The sequence below is a fragment of the Antedon mediterranea genome, chromosome 6, assembly GCF_964355755.1.
Source record: "Antedon mediterranea chromosome 6, ecAntMedi1.1, whole genome shotgun sequence".
Lineage (NCBI taxonomy): Eukaryota > Metazoa > Echinodermata > Crinoidea > Comatulida > Antedonidae > Antedon > Antedon mediterranea.
The window spans coordinates 6,562,172-6,577,814 of record NC_092675.1 but is presented as its reverse complement, the minus strand read 5'-3'; the positions used below and the strand labels follow the sequence as shown (position 1 = coordinate 6,577,814).

General features: G+C 33.0%; 2 protein-coding genes across 3 annotated transcripts in view; both read left to right on the top strand.

Annotated features, from left to right (window-relative positions):
* The window catches only part of LOC140052093 (protein phosphatase 3 catalytic subunit alpha-like), a 51,890-nt gene extending 46,767 nt beyond the window's left edge, over positions 1 to 5,123 (top strand). For both annotated transcript variants that reach the window (XM_072097497.1, XM_072097493.1), the window contains one exon: positions 5 to 5,123. In XM_072097497.1, coding sequence (XP_071953598.1) covers positions 5 to 126 — 122 coding nt within the window. In that variant the 3' untranslated portion in view covers positions 127 to 5,123. The remainder of the gene's footprint in view (positions 1 to 4) is intronic.
* A 637-nt stretch (positions 5,124 to 5,760) lies between these two features.
* LOC140051489 (S-phase kinase-associated protein 2-like) lies at positions 5,761 to 14,992 on the top strand. The gene is made up of 8 exons (XM_072096724.1): positions 5,761 to 5,900; positions 6,916 to 7,036; positions 7,801 to 8,048; positions 8,976 to 9,158; positions 11,470 to 11,730; positions 12,401 to 12,531; positions 13,191 to 13,350; positions 13,798 to 14,992. Exons 1-8 carry the CDS (start codon positions 5,818 to 5,820, stop codon positions 13,985 to 13,987), a joined length of 1,377 nt encoding a protein of 458 aa, XP_071952825.1. The 5' UTR covers positions 5,761 to 5,817; the 3' UTR covers positions 13,988 to 14,992.
* The last annotated feature ends 651 nt before the right edge of the window (positions 14,993 to 15,643 follow it).

Sequence of the window (15,643 nt, the reverse complement as noted above, 5' to 3'; positions counted from 1 at the left end):
ACAGCAATTAATTCTCACAAGATCAGTGGATTCGAAGAAGCCAAAGGACTTGATAAACTGAATGAGCGGATGCCGCCACGAAAAGACCCGGAGTCATCAACCACCGAAGAGAGCAAACAAGAATAGACTGTTTGTTATGGCTTGTGTTATCTTCAAAGGCATGGACAGATGAACGGTAGGCACGCATCAGGGCAACCCGATATATGCCAAACAACATTTCATTGGCAACAAGTTTAACATCTCAAGGGCATCCTACCCCTGTTTATACATGGTCAGTATTTGGAGGTAAATACTCCAAATGCAGAAGGTAAAAAGGGTGCTGAAGCAAATGACATGCTATGAGATGATTAAAAAATGAACTGTTGCTATAGAAAACTGCCCGCTGTTGTCCTGTCCCATCCTATTACTTTAGATGCAATTAATTTACACTTTTTATTTTACAACTAGAATGACTAAAGCCCGCAGGTTTCGGGCTTACGACTATGCATTCTTTTTCCCTTGTTGGTATAAAACCGATATTACAACTAGTTTTGTAAACCCTCCTAATATTAACATTTGTCAGGTAGGATGATGTATGGCAAGAAGGCACTGTTGTGAGTGTATATTGAAAGTATAATTTTTCAAATTCATTACTATACTCAATTGTTCATGCTGGTTGCAACAGGATTGCTGGAAATCAAATTTCTCAGTTATAAAATTGGCTACTGATGATTTATAGATCTTTATGTGAGGTAAATCCTGAGGTACCACTAATGAATGATTAAGTTATTATATTGATTGATTAATTGATTGTTTATCAAAATAAGTAGATTGGGTAAAGATGTGCGCCCTCAATGTTTCTAATTGAAGCCCAAGAATGTACACCTGAAAGGGCAACAACTAAAGCATGACGAACTTTATGGCTTTTGTGCCAAAATATTGCAGAAGAATCTGTTCCATAATGTACAAAAAATTGTCTTGAACAATTCTCTTGCGAGGTCCTGAATTTTACTTGGAACTTTTGAAATACCTATTTAGAGGACACATTCCCATAAACCAAACAAGGGCAACCCCTATACAGGGGACACTCCTATAAGACGACACTTGGTTGAGTCCTATAGGTGTTTAATAGCCTAAAATGCCCTGTATTTAGAATGTATATTGTTCGTTCATAGGTTTGCCTATGCCAACAGCAGGATTTACCTCATTTGAGAATCGAAAATAATTTATTTAAGTCAAACACTTTGAATAGATTAAATAATTGAGGATTATTGAATGTTCATTACAACCTTATTGTATTGTATTGTACAACTACTTTTTTCATATTGGCTAGAATGTTATTGAATGTAATTCAGTGATTGGCTGGAACTTCTTCAGAGATAGTTTCTGATAGGCTAGGAACGATAGTAAGAAATTAGGATTGTCTTTTTTTGTAGATAAATTATATAATATACTATATTAGGCTTGTGGATAGTAAAGAACAAATGAAATGTACTGTGTGAGATCATATGTGGAAAACTGTGTTTACAGAAAGGTCCACTGATGTCGCTAGTAAATCGTTAAATTATATTAAATAAAAAGAATCAATGTATGACTTTTTCTACTGACTTGCTGATATTAATACTGGGTGTGATTATTCTTATTGCTATTATTAATATAGATATAAATTGTTCATGTTGCTAATTTTAAATGTTGGTTGGATGGAAAACAAGTGATTGCAAATGTAGCCTGTATGCTATATAAGATTTTCTTTTATCGTATATTAGTCTTTTCAATAAGCATTTATATGTGGTATGAGGTCTGTTAAAAATAGATACCAAATGTGGTGTTTACACTACCGTTTGGTTAATGTAGAATTCGGGTATACTTTTTTTTTTATTTTGTATATGATATTTTTTGTCAAATTACAGAGTGATAATTTGTTTCCACTTTTAAATACCTTTTTGATGTGAGAGTTCAGTCTATAACTGTCTTCTGAGAGATAGATTTGTGTACTTTGACTCCTTAGTTTAGTTTAATATATAACTGCACAATGGTGGTTCATTTAGTAATAAAAACAATATAGTTACTAATTAATCAATCAATTTTGTGAAATATAATTATGCTAAATACCTTATACAGTAAATGGTTTGATCCTACTGCTTTTACCAACGTTCAAATTGATTTTCCCAGTTGTCCATATTAAATAGTCTTAATACAACATACAGGGTATGTCAAGTTTTAAGACTGTTTAATGTCAAAATTCCTTTTTATATTTACAGTACTAATCCGTTTAATCTTCAGGATTATTGTTTCTTTTGGATTAATGAAATGGATTAAGCAATGTAAGACAATATAACAAAAATACATATACATAGATACTTAAACATGGTTACTTGGTATGTAAGAGATTAAAAAACAATGTTTATTACTCTACAACATGTAAATTGTAATGTTAAAAAATCTCTCACAATTGCATTATCCAATAATTGTGATATAATTTTAGTACTTTTCAGTACAGTATTAAATTATAAACACCATTTGATGCAGTGACGGGGTAAATGACATTTAGAAATTACGATTTCTGAGTGTACTTTTTAAATGGCAATATAGTAGTTATTAGATCAAATGCATTTGATAGGATTAGGCTATTGGACACCAGCACTAATCTATGAATTATTGAAATGCTCACAGTGAGTAAGGAAAAGATTAATTTTGTACCCCTTTCAGTATTTATATAAAATTATGATTCAGTTTTTGTTTTTTTTTGTATGAATAAAATTGATAGAATATTATGTAATTGATTTTAAAATCCAACTGAAACTATGTTGGTTTTCCTCTAATAATTAACTCCTGGTGTGAATGGGTTCAAGCAATGCTAAACAGTAAAGATAGCTACTATAATTCTAATCTATGGATTAACCTAGTTATGGGCCTTTCACACTAGTTCCAGCATGGTTCCGGTCGCCAATGTTTAGCTTTCACGATGCTCTCCGTGGATATGCACCAATCAATATGCGCATAGCCGTTCGATTGGATTTGCCGTCGTCGTGCCGGAACAGGTGTGAAAGACCCTTAAACCAGTGTGTATCGATGGATTGTACTACATAGTTTCAGCGATGCTAATCATCCCGAATATTTCAAGATTGTCGCAGACAGTTTCTTGAATTTAATTTGAATTATATTGAGTTAATTCTGAATTGTAAATTTAAATGACACCTATATAATATATTGTTATTGTAGTTTATTTTAATTTTTGTTAAAAGAAACATGAAAATTCTTTTCTATTGCTTGTGTCTCTCTTTCACTGTTTTTTTTGTTTTGTTATTAGTTGATAGTTTTGAGTGCTTGTGTGCAATCTTTTTTAACGAAGAAATTATATGGTTTATAGCGCAAATATGAATATTCATGAGCTGTGCAATTATACAATATTATTTTTCATGGACCTATAAATCTTCAAGGTCAATAGAAAAATATGTACAATTTATTGCATAGCCTTTTGAATATTCATGTAGAGTTACCTTCCATTTAAATCCATGTTATACACCTATTCTATTAATTTGCTATATATTTCTAAGGGAAAAAAATATTATTGACAGTGAAATATATTGAATTGCTTGATAAGCAAACAAAATGCTTCAATCCTATTTTGTATTCTCTCTTAATCCATAAACATTCTTAAAGTGAAATTGATTTTGAAAATATTTTGACGGAAATGTGTGTATTAATCTAAAGTTTGTTCCCCTAATAATGTGACCTCATTAGGAGTATTTGACTGGTCACTCACAAACACCTACAGTGAGCTACAGTGAGTAGTATAAAGGACTATTATGGTCATGGGCGTCGCCAGAATTTGTGGAGGAGGGGTTACAATTATTAACGAGTTTCCACATTTTCTTTCAATACATTGTAATGAAAGGGCTTCTGTTGCATATGAAATGTCTGTAATTTTAGTTGACGTATAATAATAATTTTACAGTAAATATAATTTACAGCATAATATTGTTAATCAGTACAGTAATACAATTTGTTAAATTTAAACAAAAATTATATAGAAAAAGAATATATATACAGTATTATATACCAGATCAGACATTTTAAGTAAAATTATATTTATATTGATGTACTGTACAACTTTTAAAATTTAGAATATGGTGTTACAACGTTTTTCACAAAATGCGATATGAATCTATTTTCTGTTGTATCTTAAATTTAATATTCACCGATAACTTGAGTATAGTCTGAAATTGCAAACAAATATTTTATAAATTCAATGAAATGAGAAATAATTTAAATACTTCTTGATTTTGAACACTGTTTACTCTGGTATATAATATCACCCTCTACATTTTTGGCATTATTTTTCAGTACTGCGTTACTTACCTTTGATTCCTATCAACAATTCTTAAGCTCTGTCTACACTATCAAACTCTGTGTGACATAAACATGTGATGTGCCCATATATGGACATGATAATGTCATACCACTACCATATTTGGGTATACCACTACCATATTTAGGCACATCACACTAGTTTGATAGTATAGACAGAGCTTTGTGTGTTCATGGTCAATTTCTCCTTTACTAAGATCATATATACTCGCTTTGATACTGCACACCAGCCACGATGCATTCAAATGGTTATTAAACTATGTTGTTCACATCTATTTAGCCTAGTCTGTTTGGGTAGGCCTTTATATTATTTTATAAGTAAATCAAAATTTATAATATTGTAATGTATTTGAAATACATAAATTGTATATTATGTAAAAATGTTTTGATTTATTTGATGATGTTAGGAGAACTCTTTTCCAGTAAAACATGGAGAAGTAATTTCCATGAGTAAAATAACCATTTATTATTTACTATTGAAGTGAAGTTAAAATGAGTCGTTTATTCCTATTAATGGGATCATTTGCCTCTAAAGATATGTCTACACTATCAAACTTTATGTGACAACAAAATGTGTATATCACTACCATATTTGGCCGCTTTTTTTGTCAAAATAGTTTGATAGGGTAGACAGAGCTTAAATCTTTCATAATCTTAGTATTATAGAGAACCATTTGAATGTATTTGTATCAATGTGCACTGTTACTTTTTTATGCTATTATGTTGCTTTGTGGACTCTATAATAATTCTCAATAAACTCGACTTCAAATTAACACCTCCTTCATGTCATCATTCTCATGCGTCTGCCATCATTCAATCATTCTCAATCAGTTTTTAAATGCTGAGTTTCAGAAACACTAACATTATTTCACGCTGCTGCTCTAGCCAGCTACGTTCCATGAGGACTACTCATTCATAAGCTAAAGCAGGCAGCAGTTATAGTATCTAAGGCCGACAGTTTCGGCTTTGTAAACTTTTCTATAATTTATAGATCCCAGCTGTTGGACCCAAAAAACATCTGGGAAAAGAAGAGTCTATGAGGGTTCACGGTTGAACGATTTTGGATTCTCGCCCTTTGATTGCAAAGACAAATAAAGTTTCTTGTATCTTGTAATATTTTACGAGGGTGGTCCATCTGAAGATGATCATTAGAAATAGAGGCCATACAAACATACATGACCGGACATAAACATATTATAACACTTAAAATTAAATAAATAGAATTTATAAAGATTAACAAAAAAAATAATATAATGCACAAAATAATTAGAATCAAAAGGGAAATCAAATAAAACAGTGGGATCTCTAAACAAACATCTCAAAAACACAATCATGACAATCATTGATAGATTGTTTATTTATTTTTTTTGTTAGCTAAATTTAGAATTTACGTCATTCATTCATTGACTTGTCACACGCACACACGCGAACCTGAAACAGCGCGAAAAGTTTATCATTTAATAAAAAATGGCGAGTCGAAAGAAGGTAAGCCATGCTGCTGGAAGAAAACGAACGCGTAAACGTAGCGAATCAATTGAACTTGAAAACAAGTAGGTTATTTAGTTGTACAATAGTGCTAGTCTACTAAGTTAGTAGTAGGCCTAGGCTAGGCTAGTATGTAGTAGAGGCTGCTGCGGTAAAAACCCCCCTCCCTGTTGCTACTACCTAGTCCTAGCGTAGCTAGACCTAGAGCCCCTAGTCCTAGCGTAGCTAGACCTAGAGCCCACCATGCTAGTCTTCTATTACTAGCCTAGGCCTAGCTATTTAGGCTTAGCAGTAGAGTACTGTAGGAATTTAGTGCTAGTATAGTGTAGAAGGCCATGGGCCGGGTGGTCCCGAGGCTAGCTAGTATAGTCAAGCAAGTTGCCATGCCCCATGTTAACATTTAATGATTTATTTACATACGTACTCGCCCTGTCAGTCTAAATTGGAAATAGGCTAGGCTAGAGGTGACTGTTTTTATTTCCTATAATAAATATACTAGGCTAGGTAGGCCTATATAAATATTATTAATAATGTTTGTCATAGGCATGTTTTTTACACCTTACCATCATGAATTTATTCATAGGCCTAGTCATAATTTTCATTCACCTTTTTTAGAGTTCCATCGTCGGCAGAAAACATATTGATTGGTCAATTTAAAAACCCTCACTTATTTATGCAAATTTAGATTCATTTGACTGGTTTGTAATGATTATTTTCTGGAAAAAACGAACCAATATTGGTCTTTAAAATACTACTTCTGCTTGTCAACTACATAAACTCTACAGTACAGGCCTATTTACAGGCATTAAATATAATACGGCCAGTGTTAAGTTGAATCCACCCTAGTACACAAAGTTTTCTTTTAGCAGGATTATTCATCCCATTTAACGTCGCAATGATATGGACGAATCGTTAAAGTTCATAGATCTAGACAACAATACAGCAATATAAATCTCATTTAAGCAAAGCTGCTTTGTTTTCTAAATTAACAATAATAGAATATGTAATAAGTGTTTCCTCCATGGTAAACATTTAACACTCTATGACACTGTTTTCTTTAAAGAGGTATCTTTTTTGTAGGCTTATGAGATTTATTTCTGAACCTGTCCAAAGTGAACTATACAAGGATCTTGGTGTAGAAGTACTAAAGCCTAGTTTATCTGATGATGAAGAAGATTCAAAATCAAAATCACCCCCTCCTGTGAGTATAAACAAACTAGTGTGGTATCCATATATTGACATGATGATGTCATATCACTACCATTGAGCAATACCACTACCAGTTTGTAGCACATCACACTTTTTTTTTGTCAAACTAGTGATAGTATAGACAGAGCTTTGCAGATTATCAAATAAAATATACCTAATTTAATTAATACAATCATTTGACTCTAGTTGTAGACTTAGTGGATTAAAAAAAATTACAATGCAAATGATACAGTAGGTCAGTTCTGCACCTTAATTTAAAAGTTATAGGCCCTTAAGCTCTGTCTACACTATCAAACTTTATGCGACAAAACAAATGTGATGTGCCCATATATGGACTAACATATTTGAGTTTATCACAGTACCATATTTAGGCACATCATCACACTTTTTTGTCAAACTAGTTTGATAGTGCAGCATTAATGGTATCATTTATATACTTATTTCTTAGTGTTTAGATTATACGCATGATTTATATTTATAATGAAATCTAGAGAAAGAGTACATGTCTTTAATATTATTATGTAACAAGAGTGGTTTATTACATTATGCGCGGAGGGGTGTTTGATTGGATACCGGCTATTGTATTTGCGTTAGCAAGATTCTATCTTTCATATATTATAAATAATTAAAGAATCTGACAAAATCAATCAATCAATCAATTATCTTTTAAAATCAATTATCTTTTATTTAAATCAATGCATATAACCTATAATTCGTCATTAGTGATGAATTAAATCTAGTTATTTCACTTTACAGTCTGTGCATACAGCATCTAAACAGGTAGATGTTTACGATATAACGTCAACGCCGTCTCCAGTACGTAATTTTCCTGTCCATGACCACACTGGACAGACTTGCAGTTGCCAACGTGTAAAGAAAGCCATTCCGTCCAAAACTATATTCAAGACCCTAACAGATGAAGTGATCCTTTCAATTCTGAAATGGCTACCAATACCGTCCCTTCTTAGTTGTGCTGGTGTGTGTAAAAGATGGAGAACATTAGCGTAAGTTTTTAAAAATGCTTAGATTTTTCGTTTAAAGATGTATTGTCCCCCAAAAACAAGAAAAATGAAAATTAATTAAATCAGACTTTGAATAGGTTATTTTGTAGTTTTAATCAGGTTAATAATCCCTTCCGTAAAAAAAATAATGTTTTCTAATATAAAATGACAAAATAAATGGTCAAATTCAACCAAAAAACATTGGCTGGCAGCCAATTTGACTATTTTTTGCTTTAAATTAGTTTTTTTCAGGTAAATACATTTTTTGTTTTCGATTCAATTTTTGTTCAAAGTGGGTAACTATTATGTGACATTAAAATGGCATATTCAACAACAAAAATTAAAAACATTATTTTTTCAGGGGGACAATACATCTTTAAACAATAATGAAAGTGATCATTCATTTTCATCTTTGTATTTTTAGCAATAAACCAATCATAACAAAGGAACTTTTTTATAAATGAATCATACAGTACTCTCATTGTTTGGTAAGACAATACATACACAAACTGCCTATTGTTCTAATAGGTGTACTTCCTACTAGTACTAGGGTGGGGTAAATTGGGATCCTATTTATATAATTAACAACTTTTAACACCTTAATAATACTGGCAACTGTAATGAACTGGAAAAAAAATTTCTTTTCCACTCCTTAAAATCGGCCATAAATGATCTACACCTTAAAAACTGGGCACTGTGTGCAGATTATTTACCTCCGCCAAGGAGGTATATGTAATCGATCGTGTTTGTTAGCAGGATTACTCAAAAAGTAATTACAAGATCTTCACCAAAATGAAAATACAGATAGATATGTGGTCAACGACCACTCCATTAAATTATGAGGTCCATATTGTTAAAATGTTGTGTTCAGGCACATCTCTGCACAATAAAATTACTTTTTGTTTAAAATTTTCCTTTCCTCATTTTTAGATATGATGATAGTTTGTGGAGAAAGATTAATTTAACCGGATATCATTTCTCATCGGGAACGCTTGGGAAAGTACTTGAGAGGGGCTGCGTTGCAGTGAAACTTGCCCAGGCAAGCATTGAGGGTTCCTTAACACATCGGCCAAATGGGTACTCACTTAGAAAACGAAGTTACAAACAAATATGGTAAGTACATGTAAACAGATATTTAGGCTTGCTAGAACAGTACTTAAGCTTGGTTTTTAAGGAAAGGCAAAAATGTGTAAAATATAGTCTGAAATGCTCTATTTAATTATAAAGCATAGCCTGTCTGGTAATAAATACATAATTGTTTTGAGTTTTATAGTATTTACTATGCCACCTGGATGCATGTAAAGCTCTGTCTACACTATCAAACTACTTTGACAAAAAAAAGCATGATGTCCCCAAATATGGTGTTGATATGCCCAACTATGGTGTTGATATGACATCATCAAGTCCATATATGGGCACATCACATTTTTTAGTCATAATAAAGTTTGATAGTGTAGACAGAGCTTTAGGCTGTAAGCGCAATGCAAGTGAATGACAGGATGATCCATCAGATTGTGGTCTATCAAATCACTTGTGTTGTGTTTATTTATTTTTTTCGTCTAATATTTAAGTCCCATCTGAAGGACGAGACAATAAGAGTAAAGCATCTTGCCTAAGGATACAGTTAATATGGTACAGATAGACTCGAACCCATGCCTATCACATGCTAGTCTGATATTATCATTATACATCATCACCATCACTCTCCGGAATACAGAGGTCCCAACTTGGGAAAGTCCATTCGCAGGAGATTTTGTCGTGAACCACATTCAATTCGTCGGGGCGTCGAAAGTCAACGCGCGGGGAATCGAAAATCAACACGCGTGTCGTTTACGTCTCTTAATTAATTAACTAAATATGTTGCATAATATACAGTATATACAATATTTACACATAAGTTGGCTTAATTTTTACATAGGTTTATCCATCAGTATTTTTACATTTTATTTTTTTTTTATGGACACATCCTCAGTACAAAGAATTTAAAAAATATATACTGTATTTTAACTAAAATCCAGTATATAAAATAATTTAACTTAATTACATAATGTACAATAAACACATGATAGTATTGCCCAATAGAATTTACTCATTTTTTTTTAGGCACAGGCCTAGCCTAGGGCTTCTACTAGGCCCTAGCTAGCTACCATTTTAAAACCCAAAAAAAAAAAAATAATATTAATTATTATAATAAAAAGAAATAACTATTCCGAATCCGTCTTATGCTACATTACGCGAGTTAACATATTATTTCAGATGAAAAACATTGAGTTTTATATTGTTTTATCCATACGTAATTACACTGGCATTAAAGATATAACATTAAAATGTAGGCCGTTTATGAGCTATTTCGCCGATTTCTTATCGCTAGGAAATTCCCCACCATCCACATCGATCAAGGTCCGAGGAGTAGGCCTAGCTAGGCTAGAATAGAGGCCTAGCGTGTATGCCGGAACGGGTGGATTATTGCTATATAAATAACAAGTTTGAACAAAAGAGCTTACGACAATCTTAGGTAAAACCTAGGCCTACTTGCTTGGCGAATCCATGCCTTTTAAATCATTTTAACATGTTCGTATTATCGGATCGTACAGTAAAACCAAATAAAACACCGCCTCAACAACCTCGTGCGATGTGCGATCTGTTGTTCTTTTTGCAGCGGATCAACATTGGTAGAGTCCATTAATTATGAGGGTGTTTAAAAATGTAATAACTATTAAAAACGTGTCTCAACCACTGTGTAATCAAAGAGCGTTTATTTAGTAAAACTTGGATCCTCCCAAAATTGATAATCGCGTATTCCGGTGACCACGTGATTGATTCACGGTTGGTTGGTTTTTTTTTTCTACGTCCGGCGTGTAGTACCGTGCTACCGTGCATGTTTATAATATTATTGTTACGGTTTAACAAAGGCACTGTGCATACAAATAAAAATTCAATAATAGACCACGGAGACTGCATGAATAGACATTGTTTCAACATCCTGCCTCACTTTTGTCTGGTTATTTATTGACTATTGTTGACCTGGGCTGAGCCTGGGTGTAACCGTAAATCAATTTGGCCAAAAATATGGGGAAATTTGAAAATGCGGTAAAAAAATCAAAATGCGGTAGAAAACGTCGAGATAGCGGTAGCGCGGTAGATGGGTACTAAAAGCGGTAGACTACCGCGAGTAGCGGTAGACTTGGGACCCCTGGGAATATACAGCACCCACTGCGATTCCAGACAGTCTCTCATTCAGAATACAACCGGGCCCAACATTGCTTAACTTCGGTGATCTGACGAGAACCACTTTTTCAATGTTGTATGGCCGTATATGCGAGGTTAGCTTATACCCGATCAGTACAGTAACTTTGGTGCTTTCAGTGCTGTTTTATATCTTGTTTATCTTCTGTGTGTTAATTCTCTATAGTTTTTCCAACAGCCAACTAAACTCAAATCAACCAAAACTTGCCATAGAATACCTAGACTTGTCCAACTGTAAGATAGATGATGACCAAATCCTGTACCATTTGTTGTCCCGTTGCAATAAGCTACGCAAGCTTAGCTTGGAAAGCGCCAACGTAAATGACAACCTTATATCAGTGATCGCAAGACTATCTTGTAACACATTAGAAGACATTAACCTCGGTATGTGTACTGGACTTACGGAGAAAGCCTTTTTTCAAATTTTTTGGTGCAAAAGGTAAATTTTTGGTACAAATTTTTAAACATAATGATAATAAAAGTGTTTGATGTTTCTGTTATTCAAAAGCCATGTGGAAACTACCTTAAAATTATTTCTTAGTTACGTCTGTCTGTCAGTGACCGTTAATATACCCAATCATGAACCTATAAAATTGTAGATCTGTAGGTCCATGATCTAATCTAATATAATTTTTAATAAATAAATAAATTTTCATTTCAAATTAGTTTAACCAAGCTACCCATAAATGAATAGAGGATTTATGATAGAATTACTTGAAAACGTTGAATTACCTGACAACAAATAATAACCCCTAGCACAAGCTTGAGCATGAGCGCCAGGCTAGTGATCTGGAGGTCATGGGTTTGAGTCTCACAACCGAGAACTACTTGAAAATTGTTTGTTCTCAATGTACTTATAGTAGAACAGTACTATGTACATATTCTCTGCGGTGCACATTGTCTGTTAAGGGACGTGGAACTGATCATGTAGAAGCCGCAGATAAAACCTTTGATCTCCAGAGCTCAGCATCCTGTTGTTAGATAGGGCAAACATCCGACCAATTGAATACATGAATGAATGATTTAATATTAGATTTTATTTATTTTTTATTATTAAATTTTATTTATTAACAATTTTATTATAATTATATACCATTTTGTTTGCACAGCTTACGTTCTTTAAATCTATCGTGTTGTAAGCTGACGTCTGCACAGTGTTTACTTCCATTTTTCCTGATGCCTTACCCATCGTTGAAGCATCTTAATCTAAGTGGATATCGATTTTGGATGAATGATCTCAGTATGTATTATAAAGTTAGATTATTCTGGAAGAGTCAAATATCTGTATATTTTAGTCAACTCTCCCAATACCGGACTCTGAAAACCAGAAACTCTCCCAATACCAGACTTTTTTTTAAAGAAAAAAGGTCCCAAATTTTTACCATTAAAACACACATTCCGCATACCAGACTTTCCAATAAACCAGACATATTTGGCCGACCCAAAAAAGGTGTCCAGTATTGGGAGAGTTGGCTGTATTACTTTCCCATAGAAAATAATGTATACAGTATATAGGCCATTAGAGTGATTTTTAGGGGTAAATCTTGCTCTGGTCTCCGTCCAGAAGAGAAAATAAAAAAAAAACAATTGTTTTTCCCATCGCATGTTGTACTGCAAACTTTAAAATGTTTATACGCCATGCAAACCTTTAAACAATAATAAAATATGAAAATACAGATGCAGTACCAAACATCTTGATTATTAACTTTCCCATTTAAATGTAATACATGATTTTTATTACTAAATGTGTAACTTGTAACAGAAATTACAGTACAGTGTAGTAAATAAACTAACTAAATTAAAAGCTTAGAAATTGAGCGAAGCAAGTGTCTTCTTAATAGGAATGGGCCATAGTGTAATATCTGTGTAAAGTAACACATTTGTTAAAATATTTTGCAGAAGTCGCAAAGCTTGTAGAGAACTGCCCGAACCTGCTTGATCTTGATCTCAGCGACTCCAGTCTGACAACAGAATCTGTGAGTGTGATTGTCCAAGGATTAAAGGACCTAAAACACATTTCATTAAGCAGGTGTTATGATATTGAGAAATACTCACTTCTGTAAGGCATTTTTACACATTTATATGTCTAAACTATCAAACTTTATGTGACAACAAAATGTGATGTGCCCATATATAGACATGATGATATATGATGATGATCATCATATCACTACCATATTTGGGAATATCACTACCATATTTTGGCACATCACTAGGCTGGCGACTTGCATATTCAAAAACCAACATGTAGTGTGTCCCGTCTATTACTTTCAATTTTATTTGTTCGACAAAAACGTCTGGGGCTTGGTATAGCTCATTAGCCAGCTTAAAATTAACTACAGCCAAAATCGAAGCGCTGCCTTATTTAATAATCTCTCAACTATCCTTAATGATGAAGCGGCTGTTGATTGAATACACAAATAGTAGTCATTTTAGTTATTTAGTACTTATTTAGTACTAATTCAAATTGTGTTATATTAAATACTGTTTCTTTTATTTTCAACAGTAAATTTAAATCTATGGCCCATCTAGAAGCACTTGACGTATTCGGAATTGTCGATCAGCAAACCCTTGACCATCTTAAGGCATTCATGCCCAAACTGCGTATCAACAAGTGCCCATTCTCGGTGATTGCACGTCCAACAACACGTGCAGCACACAAGAACTCAATCTGGGATGTCAAATGCTGGGATTAAAACAATACAGAAGAGGCTGTCATCTGGCAGTATTCATCAAACACACTTACAGCCGATTTCCCACTAGTTGAATTTGTTCACGCGAATCGAAAGCGTCATGCTATGCGCATGCGTATTCCAGTTTCTGTATGCCTTACACCCTTCTGCAACAAATTCTAGTTCGTTTGATTTTTTCGCTGCAGCGAAATTTACTAGTTCGAGTTGTTTCTACTTTTTGCGAAGCGAAATATTGCGCAACCAATCAGAGCTCAAGAAATGAGCTACGACGCCTTCATGAGCACATGCGAATTGAAAAGCTCAGCAACCATGCAAGAAACGTCACAGCTATTCACTCATGTAGTGGAAAGAGAGTAGGCGATTTTTTTCTCTTCAAAACGTTGGATTCGCGCTAACAAATTTCGCCTAGTGGAAAATCTGCTTAAGTGTGATATTAAATAAGTATTTCGCTTAAGTCAATAAATATTCAAGTTGTAAAATTTACTTAAGCTCTGTCTACACTATCAAACTAGTTTGACAAAAAAGTGTGCCCAAATATGGTAGTGATATGATGTCTCCCATATATGGGAACAACTTTTTTTTTATTGTCGCATAGTTTGGTGGTAGTGTAGACAGAGCTTTTAGATATGGGAAGAGTGTTTAGATGGTTAATATAGCCACTGAATTTGAAAACAATAACCATTGTTACTTCTGCAGAACTTGCAATAAAACGTTGAGGCAATAATCACACGAATGATATGCAACTCAATTACCCACACCCACACACAATCATGTTTTTATTTGGTAAATTTTATTGTCAAAATCAGATGCACTATATTTTTTTAATTGTTTTAATTCAAATGTCCATTACAGTTGTATATTATATTAATATGCTTGCCAAGTGTCCTTCATAATACAAGTGTACACATCCCTGGCCTTTAAATATCTTACTTTTTTTACGCCCAAAGGTGTATTTTATGTAAATTTTACTTGCCAAATGTCCATTATAAGGTGTACATTTACATAAACAGGTGTATTTCATGACAAAAACAAATTGCTTAATTGTTGTTGTTTACGTTCATTTTAGATAGGATTACCTTATTATGTTTTATGTTTAAATTTTTACTAATTAAGTAGTCTAGTAATGTCATTTGAGAATACTGTATTAGCAACAACAATGTTAGAATATTTGTTTCTTTACCTGTTTTTTAAAAATGTTGTGTTGTGTTGATGTTTGCATGCTTCTTGTTTTGGTTTCGATTTTTTCCAAATCATACATTGTAAAATTATTTTATTTTTTTCTAAAGAAGAAAACTATTTTATGTAAAGCTTTCAGTTGAGAACATTTCTAGATACACTGATACACAAACAAAATGTACAGTATTTATAATGAATTTTCTAAATTTTGCAATAAAAGAAAAGCCCTAATACCATTCACAGTATTATTGTTATAATAAATATATCTAAAACATAACAGTACAACCACATTTCAAAGTGAAAATTATGCTATTACAATCTATTTCAGTATGCATGGTATCAAAATGCTATTCTTGTATATCTTCTTTTTATGCCAACAGGTGTGTTTTATGTAAATTTTACTCTTAAAATCACAGATATATTTTTTAAGCGTTTCAATTCATGTGTCCCGTACGCAATATTTCTTTTTGTACATAAGTTGGG

Coding starts and splice junctions, on each gene's coding strand:
- LOC140051489 (XM_072096724.1), top strand. CDS start 5,818: ATGGCGAGTCGAAAGAAGGTAAGCCATGCTGCTGGAAGAAAACGAACG. Junction 5,901..6,915: donor TCAATTGAACTTGAAAACAA/GTAGGTTATTTA, acceptor TCTTTTTTGTAG/GCTTATGAGATTTATTTCTG. Junction 13,351..13,797: donor ATTGAGAAATACTCACTTCT/GTAAGGCATTTT, acceptor TATTTTCAACAG/TAAATTTAAATCTATGGCCC.